Here is a 20,012-nt window from a genome sequence, read left to right as displayed (position 1 = left end):
ATTGTATTTAATTCATGTAATGTATTTAATTGTAGTGTAATGTTAGACAGGTTAGGTTTTATTTTACAGGTAAATTTGTATTTATTTTGACTAGGTAGCTAGTAAATAGTTAATAACTATTTACTAACTAGTCTACCTAGTTAAAATAAATACAAACTTACCTGTAAAATAAAAATAAAACCTAAGATAGCTACAATGTAACTATTAGTTATATTGTAGCTAGCTTAGGTTTTATTTTATAGGTAAGTATTTAGTTTTAAATAGGAATTATTTAAATATTAATTGTAATTTTTATTTAGATTTATTTTAATTATGTTAAAGTTAGTGGGTGTTAGGGTTAGGGTTAGACTTAGGGTTAGGTTTAGGGGTTAATAACTTTAGTATAGTGGCGGCGAAGTTGGGGGCGGCAGATTAGGGGTTAATAAGTGTAGGTAGCGACGACATTGGGGCGGAAGATTAGGGGTTAATAAGTGTAGGTAGGTGGCGGCGATGTTGGGGACGGCAGATTAGGGGTTAATAAGTGTAATGTAGGTGGCGGCGATGTCGGGGGCAGCAGATTAGGGGTGTTTAGACTCAGGGTTTATTCTAGGGTGTTAGGTGTAAACATAACTTTTCTTTCCCCATAGGAATCAATGGGGCTGCGTTACGGAGCTTTACGCTCCTTTATTGCAGGTGTTAGGCTTTTGTTTAGCCGGCTCTCCCCATTGATGCCTATGGGGAAATCGTGCACAAGCACGTTAAACCAGCTCAAAGCAGCACTGGTATTTGTGTGCGGTATGGAGCTCAACGCTGCCATATTGCCTGCTAACGCCAGGTTTTTGCAAACCTGTAATAGCAGCGCTATAGGGAGGTGAGCGGTGAAAATAACTTGCAAATTATTACCGAGCCGCTCAAAATGCAAAACTCGTAATCTGGCCGTAAATTAACTCCATTTATAGAGAATCTTTTCATGAAATCTATCAGGGGTCCTCTGCCATATATGATGATTCTCTAATCACCTCTGTCTTTATTTCTCTTCATTATTTACTTTGCTTTTTTATCACTCTCCTTTCATATATAAAGTTTAAAAACAAGGAAATTAGTAGCTATTTTGAAAGAATAAAAAAACTTTGTATTTTATAATCTTGTTTTACATATTTTTACATTTGCTGATCTTACGACTGTTGTGATTCGTTATTTTGTGCCCTTATGGTGTCAATAAAGCCGTTTTAAAAAAAAAGTTGCAAAAACTAGTATAATGGAACACAGAATAATCAGCCTACTGCTGTATTATTATTGAGACTGTTTTTTTTTCTATTTAATTAATATTACTCTATATTGTCTGTTTATATATCCATCTTTGAAAAGAGATTTCAAAGTAATTAGAGAGGTTTTTAATTTTCCTCTTGGTAAATCCAGACTTTGAGGGGCACAGTTATTTATTATAAGAAAATAATTTAGCAGCACCACCAATTAGTGTAAAAATATTACTTTATTGTGCCAATTAAAACAGACAACATTTCGGACTGGTGTCCTTAATCATGTCTAACATAAAACATTTAAAACCAACCTTAAATAGACCAACGCTCCGCCTACCACACATACCTCCACCTGTTTTAACCCTTAACCATCATTTTCTGAACTAAATGCCAACTAGTGGCCAAATTATGTATTATTTAGATCCAATTTCAAAGAAAACCATTAATTAATTCTTAATTTCTAATTTATACTTTTTGCTATTTTATTTTTGTTATTCACTGACATATACCACAATCCACTTCCCTATTCATTCAATTAGGGGTCATAGTCCCTAACTCATGTATCCAATATAAATCCCTGTACTTTAGTGTTTTTATTCTTTTCCCCCCTCTCCTAGGTGTTCTTATATGTTCAAGTACCTGGAATCTGAGTTGATTTATTTGATGTCCAGCCATAATAAAATGGCTGGACACAGGGGCCTCTAAATTACCTGTCCTGATATTACTTTTGTGTTGGATAATACGCTCCCGTACCTTACGGGTGGTCTCGCCAACATACCCCAGCCCACATGGACACTTAATTAGGTATACTACAAACTTAGAATTACAGGTAAAATAATACTTCAACTTATATTTTTTGCCTGTATAAGGGTGGGTACAAATCAGGCCTTTGATGATGCTGTTACAATTTTGGCAACTTAGGCATGGAAAGCATCCCCAATTCTTCTCCCCAATATAACCTTGAATAACATTTTTCTTTGGACCCACATCTGCCTTAACCAATACATCTTTAAGGTTCTTACCCCTTCTAAATGCAGTCATAGGGGGACTTAGGAACTCCTTCACATGTGGATTGGAAATCTGCAAAATATGCCAATGTTTTCTCAACACTTTCTGTATTTGACTACTCCAGGGAGAATATTCATTTACAAAAATCATTTTTGCATTATTTCTGGTTTTTATTTTCTCTTTAAGTAGCTCAGTCCTAGGGATTTGCAATACATCTCTAATTCCCTGTTGAATAATATCTGTCGGATTTCCTCTCTGTTTGAAGTGTTCACCCATTTCCAGCAACCATCTTTTTTATACAAAGTGGTGTCCAGAAAGTCAATTCTTTCTTCACTCACAATCAATTTAAATTTGATATGCTGTGTAGCGCAGTTAAGATCTTTCACAAATTGTTCAAGGGTTCCAATGTCCCCCAACCAAATGCCGAAAATATCATCTATATAGCGCCACATAGATGAAATAAATAATGGCTGTAAACAAAATATTCTTCAAAGGTATTCATGAATATATTGGCATAGGTTGGGGCGACATTGGAACCCATAGCTGTACCCTGTAATTGCAGATAGAAATTGTCTTGAAACAGGAAAAAATTATATCTAAGGAAAATACTCAAAAGATCCAAAATAAATGTTCGCTGTCTCTCATCTATGTTCAAATCCTTTATTAAACACCTATTTACTGCACCCATACCCGCCTCATGGGTAATTGAAGTGTATAAACTTGTCACATCAAGACTATATAATAATCCCTTATTATTGTCTAGTGTTACATTCTGAACTTTATTAATGAAGTCTCCTGTATCTTTAATATAGGAGGTGGAGTACACAAAAGGCCTAAGGACTCTATCTATATATATGGATGCTTTAGACAGTGTAGAGCCCATACCTGCCACTATAGGGCGGCCTAGAGGTCTTTCCATGTCTTTATGGACTTTGGGGAGTGTATACAAAACAGGTATAATATCCTCTGTATCCAGAATAAACCTAGTTATTTTGTTATCAATCAATCCAATTTTTTGTGCTCTCATTACACATGTTTCCAGCTCATTTTTTATTTTATAAATTGGATTAGTTGCTAACAATTGATACACATCTTCATCTGCCAATTGACCCATAATCTCTTGTATATAGTAATCCTTTTCAAGAATCACCAAGGCACCACCCTTGTCAGCTTCCTTAAAAATAAGTTTGTTATTTTCCTTAAGGCTCTTTAGGTTACCCCCATCCTCTCTATTAAAGTTATTAATCCTATATGGATGTTTGGAGTAATTCCTTTCAACTTTTTTACACAAATTCTCAATGTCATGTTCCACTAAGTGTATGAAAGTGTTAACACCTGAGTTCACTATTTGTGGCGTGAAATTACTTTTATTGTGTAAACCCAGTGTTTTTAACCCAAACATATTATATGAATCTTCATTACAGGTTTACAATCTAACCTGTCTCCGGATGCCCTGCAGCAGTATACCGATATGGTGGATAAGCAAATCATGCAATTGAAGGAAGAGATCCAGGAACGTAAGAGGAACAAATGGAACCATGATGAAAAAGATTATCTATCTGGAACTGTTTACAAGGGATTTGGTGGCCGGACCGGAAGTACACGGGGAACCACATCCGGTTACAGACGCCGGGATGCACAGAATGTCTATGCAGGCTCATGGAGCCAAACATCGGATTCAGGGTCGGGGGACTCCAACCTGGAAAGAGGCAGCGACGTCGACGGGGCAGCAGGAGACACCGGAGGAGGTGGACGGAGCAGGAACCGCCAGAGAGGACAGAGGGGCCAGAGAGGCAGAGGCCGGAGCACTTATCGGGTAATGACCCGCAGCAAATACGGTCAGAGGAACAAGGAACTCTCTCTAAGGGACTTTCTTTTTGTCCGGTCCAGCAGAGACTGAATACCTTTGAGCTTAAGAGTGATTTGCAAAGCTTTTATAGATCCCTTAAATTGAAATGTCATTTTTCAGATGCAAATGTTGTGAATTTAGATCAGGCCACCTGTAAAGAAGATTCATATAATATGTTTGGGTTAAAAACACTGGGTTTACACAATAAAAGTAATTTCACGCCACAAATAGTGAACTCTTTCATACAGTTAGTGGAACATGACATTTTGAATTTGTGTAAAAAAGTTGAAAGGAATTACTCCAAACATCCATATAGGATTAATAACTTTAATAGAGAGGATAGGGGTAACCTAAACAGCCTTAAGGAAAATAACAAACTTATTTTTAAGGAAGCTGACAAGGGTGGTGCCTTGGTGATTCTTGAAAAGGATTACTATATATTACTATAGATTATGGGTCAATTGGCAGATGAAGATGTGTATCAATTGTTAGCAACTAATCCAATTTATAAAATCAAAAAAGAGCTGGAAACATGTGTAATGAGAGCGCAAAAAATTGGATTGATTGATAACAAAATAACTAGGTTTATTCTGGATACAGAGGATATTATACCTGTTTTGTATACACTCCCCAAAGTCCATAAAGACATGGAAAGACCTCCAGGCCGCCCTATAGTGGCAGATGTGGGCTCTACACTGTCCTTAGGCCTTTTGTGTACTCCACCTCCTATATTAAAGATACAGGAGACTTCATTAATAAAGTTCAGAATGTAACACTAGACAATAATAAGGGATTATTATATAGTCTTGATGTGACAAGTTTATACACTTCTATTACCCATGAGGCGGGCATGGGTGCAATAAATAGGTGTTTAATACAGGATTTGAACATAGATGAGAGACAGCGAACATTTATTTTGGATATTTTGAGTATTGTCCTTAGATGTAATGTTTTCCTGTTTCAAGACAATTTCTATCTGCAATTACAGGATACAGCTATGGGTTCCAATGTCGCCCCAACCTATGCCAATATATTCATGAATACCTTTGAAGAATATTTTGTTTACAGCCATTATTTATTTCATCTATATGGCGCCACATGGTGGCACTATATAGATGATATTTTCGGCATTTAGTTGGGGGACATTGGAACCCTTGAGCAATTTGTGAAAGATCTTAACTGCGCTACACAGCATATCAAATTTAAATTGATTGTGAGTGAAGAAAGCATTGACTTTCTGGACACCACTTTGTATAAAAAAGATGGTATGTTAGCTGTGGATCTTTTTAAAAAACAAACAGACTATAACAATCTGTTGCACTTTAACAGTACACATCCCCCTGCTCTGTTGAAGAGTCTACCCAGAAGCCAATTCATGCGTGTGAGGCGGATTGTCTCTGATGAAAATTTGGTTAAAGAAAGGTTGCTGGAAATGGGTGAACACTTCAAACACAGAGGAAATCCGACAGATATTATTCAACAGGGAATTAGAGATGTATTGCAAATCCCTAGGACTGAGCTACTTAAAGAGAAAATAAAAACCAGAAGTAATACAAAAATGATTTTTGTAAATGAATATTCTCCCTGGAGTAGTCAAACACAGAAAGTGTTGAGAAAACATTGGCATATTTTGCAGATTTCCAATCCACATGTGAAGGAGTTCCTAAGTCCCCCTATGACTGCATTTAGAAGGGGTAAGAACCTTAAAGATGTATTGGTTAAGGCAGATGTGGGTCCAAAGAAAAATGTTATTCAAGGTTATATTGGGGAGAAGAATTGGGGATGCTTTCCATGCCTAAGTTGCCAAAATTGTAACAGCATCATCAAAGGCCTGATTTGTACCCACCCTTATACAGGCAAAAAATATAAGTTGAAGGATTATTTTACCTGTAATTCTAAGTTTGTAGTATACCTAATTAATTAATCAATTGTCCATGTGGGCTGGGGTATGTTTGGCGAGACCACCCGTAAGGTACGGGAGCGTATTAACCAACACAAAAGTAATATCAGGACAGGTAATTTAGAGGCCCCTGTGTCCAGCCATTTTATTATGGCTGGACATCAAATAAATCAACTCAGATTCCAGGTACTTGAACATATAAGAACACCTAGGAGAGGGGGGGAATAGAATAAAAACACTAAAGTACAGGGAATTATATTGGATACATGAGTTAGGGACTATGACCCCTAATGGAATGAATAGGGAAATGGATTTGGGTATATGCCAGTGAATAACAAAAATAAAATAACAAAAAGTATAAATTAGAAATTAAATATTAAAATGAATTGTGATAATTTTGACTAACTCCTTTAGATTTCTAATGGTTTTCTTTGAATATGGATCTAAATAATACATAATTTGGCCACTAGTTGGCATTTAGTTCAGAAAATGATGGTTAAGGGTTAAAACAGGTGGAGGTATGTAGCTTTGGTCTATTTAAGGTTGGTTTTAAATGTTTTATGTTAGACATGATTAAGGACCGAAACGTTGTCTGTTTTAGTTGGCACAATAAAGTAATATTTTTACACTAATTGGTGGTGCTGCTAAACTATTTTCTTTTGAATTTTTTCAGACCATGGTGCAGGTCTGTTAGCTTGCACACCTGCAAACAATTTTTGCAACCCCAGGAGTGGGAATTACCTTGGTGCTTGTGCATATTGGACTTAGTTATTTATTATAAAGGAATTCTAGAGAAAGTTATGACTTTAGTATTCTAATAATCCTCTGTGCAATGTTTTTTAAAGGCAGAGATAATCATATGTTACGTAATACTTTATTATTTTATCATGAAAACATAGCAATTACATAAGCACTGTGTCTTGAGTAATCGTAGACCAAAGCTTTTGTCTTAAAGGGACATGAAACCCAATTTTTTCTTTCATGATTTAGAAAGAGCATGCAATTTTAAACAACTTTCTAATTTATTTCTATTACTGATTATTCTTCATTCTCTTGATATCCTTTGCTGAAAAGCATATCTAGATAGGCTTAGTAGCTGCTGATTGGTGGCTGCACATAGATGCCTTGTGTGATTGGCTCACCCATGTGCATTAATATTTCTTCATCATAGAATATCTAAAGAATGAAGCAAATTAGATAATAGACGTAAATAGGTATGTTGTTTAAAATTGTATTCTGAATCATGAAAAAAAAATGTGGGTTTAGTGTCCCTTTAAGCTGCAAACTGATTATAATGCATTGGCATCTATTTAACAAAGTCTGGCGGACCTGATCCGACAGTGCAGATCAGGTCCGCCAGACCTCGCTGAATACTGAGAGCAATACGCTCAGCAATACGCTCCAGCGATGTCTGTCCGCCTGCTCAGAGCAGGCGGACAGGGTTATGGAGCAGCGGTCTTTGTGACCGCTGCTTCATAACTGCTGTTTCTGGCGAGCCTGCAGGCTTGCCAGAAACACGGGGCCTCAAGCTCCATTCGGAGATTGATAGATAGGCCCCATTGACTCCAAACTGTATTGTTCCTTGTTTTCTGGGTGTTTCATTTATAAATGTTCACAATTCAGATAGAGTATACAATTTAATACACTTTTCAAAAAAAATGTTTTACCAAATGTACCTTTTCCCCTAGTATTCTTTATTAAAAATTACAATGTTACCTTTAGGACATAGCCAAAAAAAAATATATATATATATTAAATTGGAAGATGTACTCTCACTTAAAGGGACACTGAACCCAATTTTTTTCTTTTGTAATTCAGATAGAGCATGCAATTTTAAGCAACTTTTTAATTTACTCCTATTATCAATTTTTCTTCATTCTCTTGCTATCTTTATTTGAAAAAGAAGGCATCTAAGCTTTTTTTTTTTTATTCAGACCTCTGGACAGCACTTTTTTTTATTGGTGGATAAATTTATCCACCAATCAGCAAGAACAACCCAGGTTATTCACCAAAAAAGAAAAAAAAAAAAAGAAAAAAGAGAATGAAGAAAATTTGATAATAGGAGTAAATTAGAAAGTTGCTTAAAATTTCACGCTCTATCTGAATCACAAAATAAAAATTTGGGGTTCAGTGTCCCTTTAAATAAGACAAATACAAGGTTGCTTTGAAGAAGAGATCTATATCTGTCCCAAAACATCACATTCTTAAAGTCTTTTATACTGCGAGTGCTTTAATGGATTTGAGTTTATATATATATATATATATATATATATATATATATATATATATATATATGTGTGTGTGTGTGTATATTAGACAGGGGCTTTGCCAGGGGGTATGCCTAATGGCTACTCCCTCCCAATGGAGGACACCACTTGCTTTTCTACCACCACTCTGCCCAGGTCTGCCAAAACTCTGCCTGGCCACTCCCATTGGATTCCCAGTCTCACCAGTCCATAGGGGCCCCTCCCACAAGTCACCATTGTATCTCCTGGAAGTGAGGTAATTTCTGGAAACACTATTGTATATAGTGTTTAAAGGGACAATAAACACTAAATAAATGCTAGATAGAATGAAGCATTCAAAGAAAAGATTAGTCTGAGAATAACATGTAGACTTTTCATTAGCTGTTTAAATATTGACAAAATAAGTATAAACTTGTAGTATCTATAAAACAATGGTAGCTACCATGTTGTAACTTAGGTTACCTTCTCTATTATGGACAAATAGGGACAGTTATAAATAAGTCACTAGAGTGTGCAGCCAATGGCTGTGTGGAATATAGCAACGTTCTGCACTTCCATTTTTAACAGAAACTGAAAAGCTCAGAATTTCAGAATGGAATTATAGGAAAAGGGGACAAAATAAACAATTAAAGTAAATTGCAGACATTTTTTTATATATACGATTTGTCATTTTATATTACCATCTCAAAGTGTACTTTGAGTGTACTGTACCTTTAAAGGTACATACACACTACTGAACCTGTCTAGATTTGCTCTCATGGAAGGGATCTAAGATTAAAAAAAGAATACCAATAGGAAGTTCAATTATATGATATAAATACATTAGAAAGTTTATATACCATTGTGTTCAGTTAGCTGATAGCAAAACATTGCTGCTCCTTCAACAAAGGATGCCAAGAGAATGAAGCAAAACTTATAATAGAAGTACATTTTAAAAAGTTGTTTAAAAATGTATGCTCTATCTTAATCATGAAAGAAAATCTTTGGGTTTCATGTCCCTTCAAAGCTCAAGACACAACTCATTCTTACGATCAATTATTACCTTCCTGCAGTTGTAGAAATCTCGGTGTGGATTATTTTTCAGCTCCTTCAGCTCTTCCATTTCATTCAACATTTCATGTACCTGGTACTTAGATGATAAGAACTTAAGACGTCGATGGCTGTATGTCTTACTATATGGAGGGGAAAAAACTAGTTACTGTTTATTACAATTAATAATCTTAGAAGAGAGAGAGAGAGAGGGAGAGAGAGAGATAGAGAGAGAGAGAGAGAGAGAGAGAGAGAGGAGAGAGAGGAGAGAGAGGAGAGAGAGAGGAGAGAGAAGAGAGAGAGAGGAGAGAGAGGAGAGAGAGAGGAGAGAGAGGAGAGAGAGGAGAGAGAGAGGAGAGAGAGGAGAGAGAGGAGAGAGAGAGGAGAGAGAGGAGAGAGAGAGGAGAGAGGAAAGAAGAGAGAGAGGAGAGAGGAAAGAAGAGAGAGAGAAGAGAGAGAGAAGAGGGAGAGAAGAGAGAGAGAAGAGAGAGAGAAGAGAGAGAGAAGAGAGAGAGAAGAGAGAGGAGAGAGAGGAGAGAGAGAGAAGAGAGAGGAGAGAGAGGAGAGAGAGGAGAGAGAAACTATTAGATTATTATTCTTGTTGGAATACAAGAAATTAAATACTACTGTCTTCATAGAAAAGAGGAGATAAATGCCAAAAATGTATGACTCTGCAGACTGCCCCGTTATTTCAGTGCTTTTTACAAACTTGGATTTAATTAGTGCTGGTTAATTCATAACTCCACAGGAGTGAGCACAATGTTATCTATATGGCACACAAGAACTAGCACTGTCTGGCTGTGAAAAGCTAATAAAATGCACTGAGATAAGAGGTGACCTGCAGGGACTTAGAAACAGGCAGTGGTTTAGAGGTTAGAAAGTATATTTATATAACAATGTTGGTTATGCAAAACTGGGGAATGGGTAGTAAATGCGTTCTCTATCTTTTTAAACAATAAAAATAAATCAAGTAGACTTTCCCTTTAACAATCCTGGATTGGCTGCTTCAAATAAGTTATTGGCGGTTAGGGTGTTTGGCCTCTGAAAAACAACTGCAGCAATCTTAACTACGTCTGCCAGATAAAGATAAAGAAAGTTCATAGGCAATCGGTTTATGTGTGTGTTTATGCATGTATGTATATATGGTGTGTATATATTTATATATGTGTGTGTATGTATGTATATATATAATGTAATCTTGTTGTTGCCATTATTCTCAGCATGTATCTTTTTTGGCTTTGTTTTTATTAAAAGCATATGTTCAGCAGACCTGTTTAGGATGTCATTCCTTAGTATACTGTAGGGGTGTGTTGGTGCGGCCAGGTATCCGCTTTAGCTCTTTTGACATATTAGAGCTCTTTTCTAATTAATTTGTTTATATTCATTTAGGATTGCCAGCACAACACGCTTTACCCTCTAATTCTATCTGTGTGCACCCTATCCTTTGTATCACATATATATATATATATATATATATATATATATATATATATATATATATATATATATATAATGTGTGTATGTATGTATGTATGTATGTATATATATATATATATATATATAATGTGTGTATGTATGTATATATATATATATATATATATATATATATATATATATATATAATGTGTGTATGTATGTATGTATATATATATATATATATATATATATAATGTGTGTATGTATGTATGTATGTATATATATATATATATATATATATATATATATATATATATATATATATATATATATATATATATAAAACAAACAAACAAACATACCAGTGTTCAGTAAGTCTTTTCAGTTAATTTAAATATATCTATATGAACATACATATTCCCTGCTTTCTATTAAGTTTATTTATTTTTAAAAAAACATAATTTATACTTACCTGATAAATTCATTTCTTTCATGGTGGTGAGAATCCACGATCCATTACTCCTGGGATTTATCTTTCCTGACCACTAGAAGGAGGCAACAATTCCCAAATTCCAAAAGCCCTATAAAACCCCTCCAACCTCTATGGTAACAAGTCTGGCATATAGCCAAGCAAAAAAAGAGGTAGAAAAAGGAAATATAGAGCAAACAAAAGGAGCAGGAGAAAAAAAGAGGTGCAAAAATACTACCACCAGAAAAAATAACAGAGTGGGGTCTCATGGACTCTCATCACCATGAAAGAAATTAATTTATCAAGTAAGTATAAATTGTGTTTTCTTTTATACAGGTGGTGAGAGTCCTTGATCCATTACTCCTGGGAAACTAATACCCAAGCAATACCACAAGTAATGAGGGCGGGACCAGCAAGATATATCATCTAAATAGATGTTTATTAATAACTTCAACTCTTTTTTTTCACAATACTTAAAAAAGCTTTAATAAATTAAAGGAAAAAAACATAGAAAAAAAACAATATCAACCAGAAACAATAGCCTGAAGAACTTTCCTACCAAAGGCTGCATCCGAAGAAGAAAACAACTCAAAATGGTAAAATGTAGAGAAAGTATGCAAAGAAGACCAAGTAGCTGCCTTGCTAATCTGATCTACAGAGGCCTCATTCTTAAAGGCCCAAGATGTGGCAATTGACCTAGTATAATGGGCAGTAATCTATTCAGCAGGAGACTGACCCACCTCCAAGTAAGCTTTCTAAATAAAAAGCGAACACCATTGCCAGAGCATGCAAGTTCAAGAGGCCTCATGTGAAGATGAGCAAATGGAATAGCATCTGATGCAGCATCATTAGACCTAAAACCTCCATGCAAAGAGTTACTGAAAGACACAGAACAGGCTGAAGATGTTTTAACAAACTGCAACCAGCTTTAACCTTGTTATTTCTATCAAAGATAGCTTTATAGAAACTGAATCTATTTGAACACCCAAAAAAGAGACTCTGGACTTAGGGGCACGAGAATTCTTTGGAAAAGAAGCTCTTTGCTTCTTCAACCATGCTGTTAAGCAAACAACACAAGACCGAAGGAATGAGATACTGCTAAATTAAAAGATGAAGCTTGTAGCAAGATATCAATTGGGTAAGGAAAAAGTCAAATACCCTGGGCTCCAATCACCGCCTAGAGGCTACCTACTCAGAAGCTTAAAAAAAGTTCCTGAGCGCAGAAGCCAAGCCAAATAGGAGGGCAGCAAACTAATAATGTTTGTCTAGGAAGGCAAACCATTTGTGGACAAACACTGACTTTGCTGTACCAAAATAGTCTGAATATTTTTTATCTCAAAGGTAGATACTCTGAGAAATTAGTTGAAAGCCTTAAAATCCAGAACTGGCCTGAAAATTGTTTTTTGCTATGGGACAATGAAAACATTTGAATAAAAAACATAACTCTGTTCCAAAATTGTAACTGGAACTTAGACTCCTCCCATAGCTATTAGATCCGAGACAGACTGAAAGAAGGCTTTAGCTTTCAAAGGAACCTTTGGAACATGAGACAAAAGAAACCTCCTCTGGGAGGCCTCACCCTGAAACCTATTTGTTTACCCTGAGAAACATTATTTTGAACCCATGGATCCTGAACATACTAGAATCAAACATCCTGTAAAATGAGAAATCTGTCCCTACCAAAATATCCAGAATGAGAGCCGTACCTTCATGCTGACTTGAACTAGGCTTCCAAGAAGTACTGGAAAATCCTTGTTTTTTGAGAGAAGGAATAACATTTCTATTCATTATTACAAAAGGAATGAAAACTATTAAGAGCTTTAAATATAACCTTAAACTTCTTGTCCTAAGGAAGAAAAGCTTCCTTACCTCCATTCACAGAATAAATTATAGAATCTAATCCAGAAATAAACAACAGCTTTACCAGAAAAGAAAGAGATAGAAGTCTAAATTAGACCAGGATATAAGCCATAAAGCAGAATTCTAATCTAAGAACTGCTTAGATAGATTATCCAGCTAAACAGAAAAGAACTGCAGGCATTTAAAGAAAATCCTATGAAAGGATTCCAATATCCTAACCCATAGGATCCTTGAAAAAAGAACTATCTGTCAAAGGAATAGTAGCATGCTTAACCAAAGTAGAAACAGCTCCACCAAATTTAGGAACTATTTCCCAGAGCTCAGAATTAGATGCTGGCAAGGAATGCATCTTCGTCAATCTAGCAGAAGGATTAAAAAGTCAACTGGGCCTAAACAAATCCTTAGAAACTATCATAGAGACAGCATCAGATATAGGAAAAAAAACTCTGGAAATTTAGGTTTTAAAAAAACAAAATCGAGCAATTAACTGACTTATTTCCAGAAACTTTAGAGTTCTGAATACCTAAATAAGTTAATACTTATTTTAAAAGGGAACTAATATAAACAGCCTTAAATAAAAAAAGAGGAAAAAACATAATTTATGTAAGAACTTACCTGATAAATTCATTTCTTTCATATTAGCAAGAGTCCATGAGCTAGTGACGTATGGGATATACATTCCTACCAGGAGGGGCAAAGTTTCCCAAACCTCAAAATGCCTATAAATACACCCCTCACCACACCCACAAATCAGTTTAACGTATAGCCAAGAAGTGGGGTGATAAGAAAAAAGTGCGAAAGCATAAAAAATAAGGAATTGGAATAATTGTGCTTTATACAAAAAAATCAAAACCACCACAAAAAAGGGTGGGCCTCATTGACTCTTGCTAATATGAAAGAAATGAATTTATCAGGTAAGTTCTTACATAAATTATGTTTTCTTTCATGTAATTAGCAAGAGTCCATGAGCTAGTGACGTATGGGATAATGACTACCCAAGATGTGGATCTTCCACGCAAGAGTCACTAGAGAGGGAGGGATAAAATAAAGACAGCCAATTCCGCTGAAAAATAATCCACACCCAAAATAAAGTTTAAATCTTATAAAGAAAAAAACTGAAATTATAAGCAGAAGAATCAAACTGAAACAGCTGCCTGAAGTACTTTTCTATCAAAAACTGCTTCAGAAGAAGAAAACACATCAAAATGGTAGAATTTAGTAAAAGTATGCAAAGAAGACCAAGTTGCTGCTTTGCAAATCTGATCAACCGAAGCTTCTTCCTAAACACCCAGGAAGTAGAAACTGACCCAGTAGAATGAGCTGTAATCCTTTGAGGCAGAGTTTTACCCGACTCGACATAAGCATGATGAATTAAAGATTTCAACCAAGATGCCAAAGAAATGGCAGAGGCCTTCTGACCTTTCCTAGAACCGGAAAAGATAACAAATAGACTAGAAGTCTTTTGGAAATTCTTAGTAGCTTCAACATAATATTTCAAAGCTCTAACTACATCCAAAGAATGCAATGATCTCTCCTTAGAATTCTTAGGATTAGGACATAATGAAGGAACCACAATTTCTCTACTAATGTTGTTAGAATTCACAACCTTAGGTAAAAATTTAAAAGAAGTTTGCAACACCGCCTTATCCTGATGAAAAATCAGAAAAGGAGACTCACAAGAAAGAGCAGATAATTCAGAAACTCTTCTAGCAGAAGAGATGGCCAAAAGAAACAAAACTTTCCAAGAAAGTAATTTAATGTCTAATGAATGCATAGGTTCAAACGGAGGAGCTTGAAGAGCCCCCAGAACCAAATTCAAACTCCAAGGAGGAGAAATTGACTTAATGACAGGTTTTATATGAACCAAAGCTTGTACAAAACAATGAATATCAGGAAGATTAGCAATCTTTCTATGAAAAAGAACAGAAAGAGCAGAGATTTGTCCTTTCAAGGAACTTGCAGACAAACCTTTATCCAAACCATCCTGAAGAAACTGTAAAATTCTCGGAATTCTAAAAGAATGCCAGGAAAAGTGATGAGAAAGACACCAAGAAATGTAAGTCTTCCAGACTCTATAATATATCTTCCTAGATACAGATTTACGAGCCTGTAACATAGTATTAATCACAGAGTCAGAGAAACCTCTTTGACTAAGAATCAAGCGTTCAATCTCCATACCTTTAAATTTAAGGATTTGAGATCCACGCTGGAGCCACCAGCAGAACAAACGAGCATTCCTTCAGAATCTTGGAGATTACTCTTGGAAGAAGAACTAGAGGCGGAAAGATATAGGCAGGATGATACTTCCAAGGAAGAGACAATGCATCCACTGCTTCCGCTTGAGGATCCCTGGATCTGGACAGATACCTGGGAAGTTTCTTGTTTAGATGGGAAGCCATCAGATCTATTTCTGGAAGTCCCCACATTCGAACAATCTGAAGAAAAATCTCTGGGTGAAGAGACCATTCGCCCGGATGTAACGTTTGGCGACTGAGATAATCCGCTTCCCAATTGTCTATACCTGGGATATGAACCGCAGAAACTAGACAGGAGCTGGATTCCGCCCATAAAAGTATTCGAGATACTTCTTTCATAGCCAGAGGACTGTGAGTCCCTCCTTGATGATTGATGTATGCCACAGTTGTGACATTGTCTGTCTGAAAACAAATGAACGATTCTCTCTTTAGAAGAGGCCATGACTGAAGAGCTCTGAAAATTGCACGGAGTTCCAAAATATTGATTGGTAATCTCACCTCCTGAGATTCCCAAACCCCTTGTGCTGTCAGAGACCCCCAAACAGCTCCCCAACCTGTCAGACTTGCATCTGTTGAAATTACCGTCCAGGTCGGAAGAACAAAAGAAGCCCCCTGAACTAAACGATGGTGATCTGTCCACCACACCAGAGAGTGTCGTACAATCGGTTTTAAAAATATTAATTGAGATATCTTTGTGTAATCCCTGCACCACTGGTTCAGCATACAGAGCTGAAGAGGTTGCATGTGAAAACGAGCAAAGGGGATCGCGTCCGATGCAGCAGTCATAAGACCTAGAATTTCCATGCATAAGGCTACCGAAGGGAATGATTGTGATTGAAGGTTTCGACAAGCTGAGATCAATTTTAGACGTCTCTTGTCTGTCAGAGACAGAGTCATGGACACTGAATCTATCTGGAAACCTAAAAAGGTTACCCTTGTTTGAGGAATCAATGAACTTTTCGGTAAATTGATCCTCCAACCATGATCTTGAAGAAACAACACAAGTCGATTCGTATGAGATTCTGCTAAATGTGAAGACTGAGCAAGTACCAAGATATCGTCCAAATAAGGAAATACCACAATACCCTGTTCTCTGATTACAGACAGAAGGGCACCGAGAACCTTTGTAAAAATTCTTGGAGCTGTTGCTAGGCCAAACGGCAGAGCCACAAACTGGTAATGCTTGTCTAGGAAAGAGAATCTCAGAAACTGATAGTGATCTGGATGAATCGGAATATGCAGATATGCATCCTGTAAATCTATTGTAGACATATAATGCCCTTGCTGAACAAAAGGCAGGATAGTCCTTATAGTTACCATTTTGAATGTTGGTATCCTTACATAACGATTCAATATTTTTAGATCCAGAACTGGTCTGAAGGAATTCTCCTTCTTTGGTACAATGAAGAGATTTGAATAAAAACCCCAGCCCCTGTTCCAGAACTGGAACTGGCATAATTACTCCAGCCAACTCTAGATCTGAAACACATTTCAGAAATGCTTGAGCCTTCGCTGGATTTACTGGGACACGGGAAAGAAAAAATCTCTTTGCAGGAGGCCTTATTTTGAAGCCAATTCTGTACCCTTCTGAAACAATGTTCTGAATCCAAAGATTGTGAATTGAATTGATCCAAATTTCTTTGAAAAATCGTAATCTGCCCCCTACCAGCTGGGCTGGAATGAGGGCCGCACCTTCATGTGGACTTGGTAGCTGGCTTTGGTTTTCTAAAGGGCTTGGATTTATTCCAGACTGGAGATGGTTTCCAAACTGATACCGCTCCTGAGGGTGAAGGATCAGGCTTTTGTTCCTTATTGTGACGAAAGGAACGAAAACGATTATTAGACCTAAATTTACCTTTAGATTTTTTATCCTGTGGTAAAAAAGTTCCTTTCCCTGCAGTAACAGTTTAGATAATAGAATCCAACTGAGAACCAAATAATTTATTACCCTGGAAAGAAAGGGAAAGCAAAGTTGACTTAGAAGACATATCAGCATTCCAAGTTTTAAGCCATAAAGCTCTTCTAGCCAAAATAGCTAGAGACATATACCTGACATCAACTCTAATGATATCAAAGATGGCATCACAAATAAAGTTATTAGCATGTTGAAGAAGATTAATAATGCTATGAGAATTATGATCTGTTACTTGTTGCGCTAAAGCTTCTAACCAAAAAGTTGAAGCTGCAGCAACATCTGCTAAAGATATAGCAGGTCTAAGAAGATTACCTGAACATAAGTAAGCTTTTCTTAGAAAGGATTCAATCTTCCTATCTAAAGGATCCTTAAAGGAAGTACTATCTGCCGTAGGAATAGTAGTACGTTTAGCAAGAGTAGAGACAGCCCCATCAACCTTAGGGATTTTGTCCCAAAATTCTAATCTGTCAGATGGCACAGAATATAATTGCTTAAAACGTTTAGAAGGAGTAAATGAATTACCCAAATTATTCCATTCCCTGTAGATTACTTCAGAAATAGCATCAGGGACAGGAAAAACTTCTGGAATAACTACAGGAGATTTAAAAACCTTATTTAAACGTTTAGATTTAGTATCAAGAGGACCAGAATCCTCTATTTCTAATGCAATTAAGACCTCTTTAAGTAAAGAACGAATAAATTCCATTTTGAACAAATATGAAGATTTATCAGCATCAACCTCTGAGACAGAATCCTCTGAACCAGAGGAACCACTATCAGAATCAGAATGATGATGTTCATTTAAAAATTCATCTGAAAAATGAGAAGTTTTAAAAGACCTTTTATGTTTACTAGAAGGGGGAATAACAGACATAGCCTTCTTAATGGATTTAGAAACAAAATCTCTTATGTTAACAGGAACACTCTGAGTATTAGATGTTGACGGAACCGCAACAGGTAATGTAACATTACTAAAGGAAATATTATCTGCATTAACAAGTTTGTCATGACATTCATTACAAACAACAGCTGGAGGAACAGATACCACAAGTTTACAACAGATACACTTAACTTTGGTAGATCCAGCACCAGGCAGCGTTTTTCCAGAAGTATCTTCTGACTCAGTGTCAATCTGGGACATCTTGCAATATGTAATAGAAAAAACAACATATAAAGCAAAATTGATCAAATTCCTTAAATGACAGTTTCAGGAATGGGAAAAAATGCCAGTGAACAAGCTTCTAGCAGCCAGAAGCAATAAATAATGAGACTTAAATAATGTGGAGACAATAGTGACGCCCATAATTTTTTAGCGCCAAAAAAGACGCCCACATTATTTGGCGCCTAAATGCTTTTGGCGCCAAAAATGACGCCACATCCGGAACGCCGACACTTTTGGCGCAAAAAAACGTCAAAAAAATGACGCAACTTCCGCCGACACGTATGACGCCGGAAACAGAAAAAAAATTTTGCGCCAAAAAAGTCTGCGCCAAGAATGATGCAATAAAATGAAGCATTTTCAGCCCCCGCGAGCCTAACAGCCCACAGGAAAAAAAGTCAAATTTTAAGGTAAGAAAAAAATTGATTGATTCATATGCATTATCCCAAATATGAAACTGACTGTCTGAAATAAGGAACGTTGAACATCCTGAGTCAAGGCAAATAAATGTTTGAATACATATATTTAGAACTTTATATAAAAGTGCCCAACCATAGCTTAGAGTGTCACAGAAAATAAGACTTACTTACCCCAGGACACTCATCTACATGTAGTAGAAAGCCAAACCAGTAATGAAACGAGAATCAGTAGAGGTAATGGTATATATAAGAGTATATCGTCGATCTGGAAAGGGAGGTAAGAGATGAATCTCTACGACCGATAACAGAGAACCTATGAAATAGACCTCGTAGAAGGAGATCATTGAATTCAAATAGGCAATACTCTCTTCACATCCCTCTGACATTCACTGCACGCTGAGAGGAAAACCGGGCTCCAACCTGCTGCGGAGCGCATATCAACGTAGAATCTAGCGCAAACTTACTTCACCACTTCCATAGGAGGCAAAGTTTGTAAAACTGATTTGTGGGTGTGGTGAGGGGTGTATTTATAGGCATTTTGAGGTTTGGGAAACTTTGCCCCTCCTGGTAGGAATGTATATCCCATACGTCACTAGCTCATGGACTCTTGCTAATTACATGAAAGAAATCAGAAACATGATCAGAAACAAACCCCTGATCATAAGATAATAACTCACCCTCTGAAACAGAATTAGCTGGACCAGGATTTGACAAAGAATTAAGCACACAATAGAAAATTAGTAGAAGGAAAATCATGAACTGACCTTTTATGCTTACTTAAAGGACCATTCAATGCAGTAGAATTGCATAATTCATAATTAACAAGCGCATAATAAAAAGACAATGAACTACTCTTAATTTCAAATAAGCAGTAGATTTTTTTCTGATAAATTATTTTTTTCTCCCATTTTCCGTCCCCCTGTATCACATGACAGACATCAGCCAATCACAGACTAGTAGACATATACCTTGTGAGCTGGTGCATATGTTTAGAAGGATCTTGTTCCCCAGAAAGTGTGCATTTAAAAAGACTTTGCAAAATTTGATAATAGAAGTAAATTGGAAAGTGTTTTAAAACTGCACGCTCTTTCTGAATAGTAAAAGTTTATTTTGACTTGAGTGTCCCTTTAAAGGGGGGCATAGCCTCCAGCATTTCAGATACAGCAAAGTGTACAGAATCCTTAAATCCTGGAGAAAATTCTGTGGAACTCCCTTTTGAAGAACAGATTGAAGGAGGGCAAACACCTTT

General features: G+C 36.4%; 1 protein-coding gene across 1 annotated transcript in view; it reads right to left on the bottom strand.

The window, feature by feature from the left end:
* AMPD1 (adenosine monophosphate deaminase 1) overlaps nt 1-20,012 on the bottom strand; it is a 294,451-nt gene that overhangs the window by 135,563 nt on the left and 138,876 nt on the right. The window contains exon 6 of the mRNA XM_053706560.1: nt 9,284-9,413. Within this exon, the coding sequence (XP_053562535.1) occupies nt 9,284-9,413 (130 nt within the window). The remainder of the gene's footprint in view (nt 1-9,283; nt 9,414-20,012) is intronic.

The sequence above is a fragment of the Bombina bombina genome, chromosome 3, assembly GCF_027579735.1.
Source record: "Bombina bombina isolate aBomBom1 chromosome 3, aBomBom1.pri, whole genome shotgun sequence".
NCBI classification, from domain to species: Eukaryota; Metazoa; Chordata; class Amphibia; order Anura; family Bombinatoridae; genus Bombina; species Bombina bombina.
This window is presented reverse-complemented; position numbering and strand designations above follow the sequence as displayed.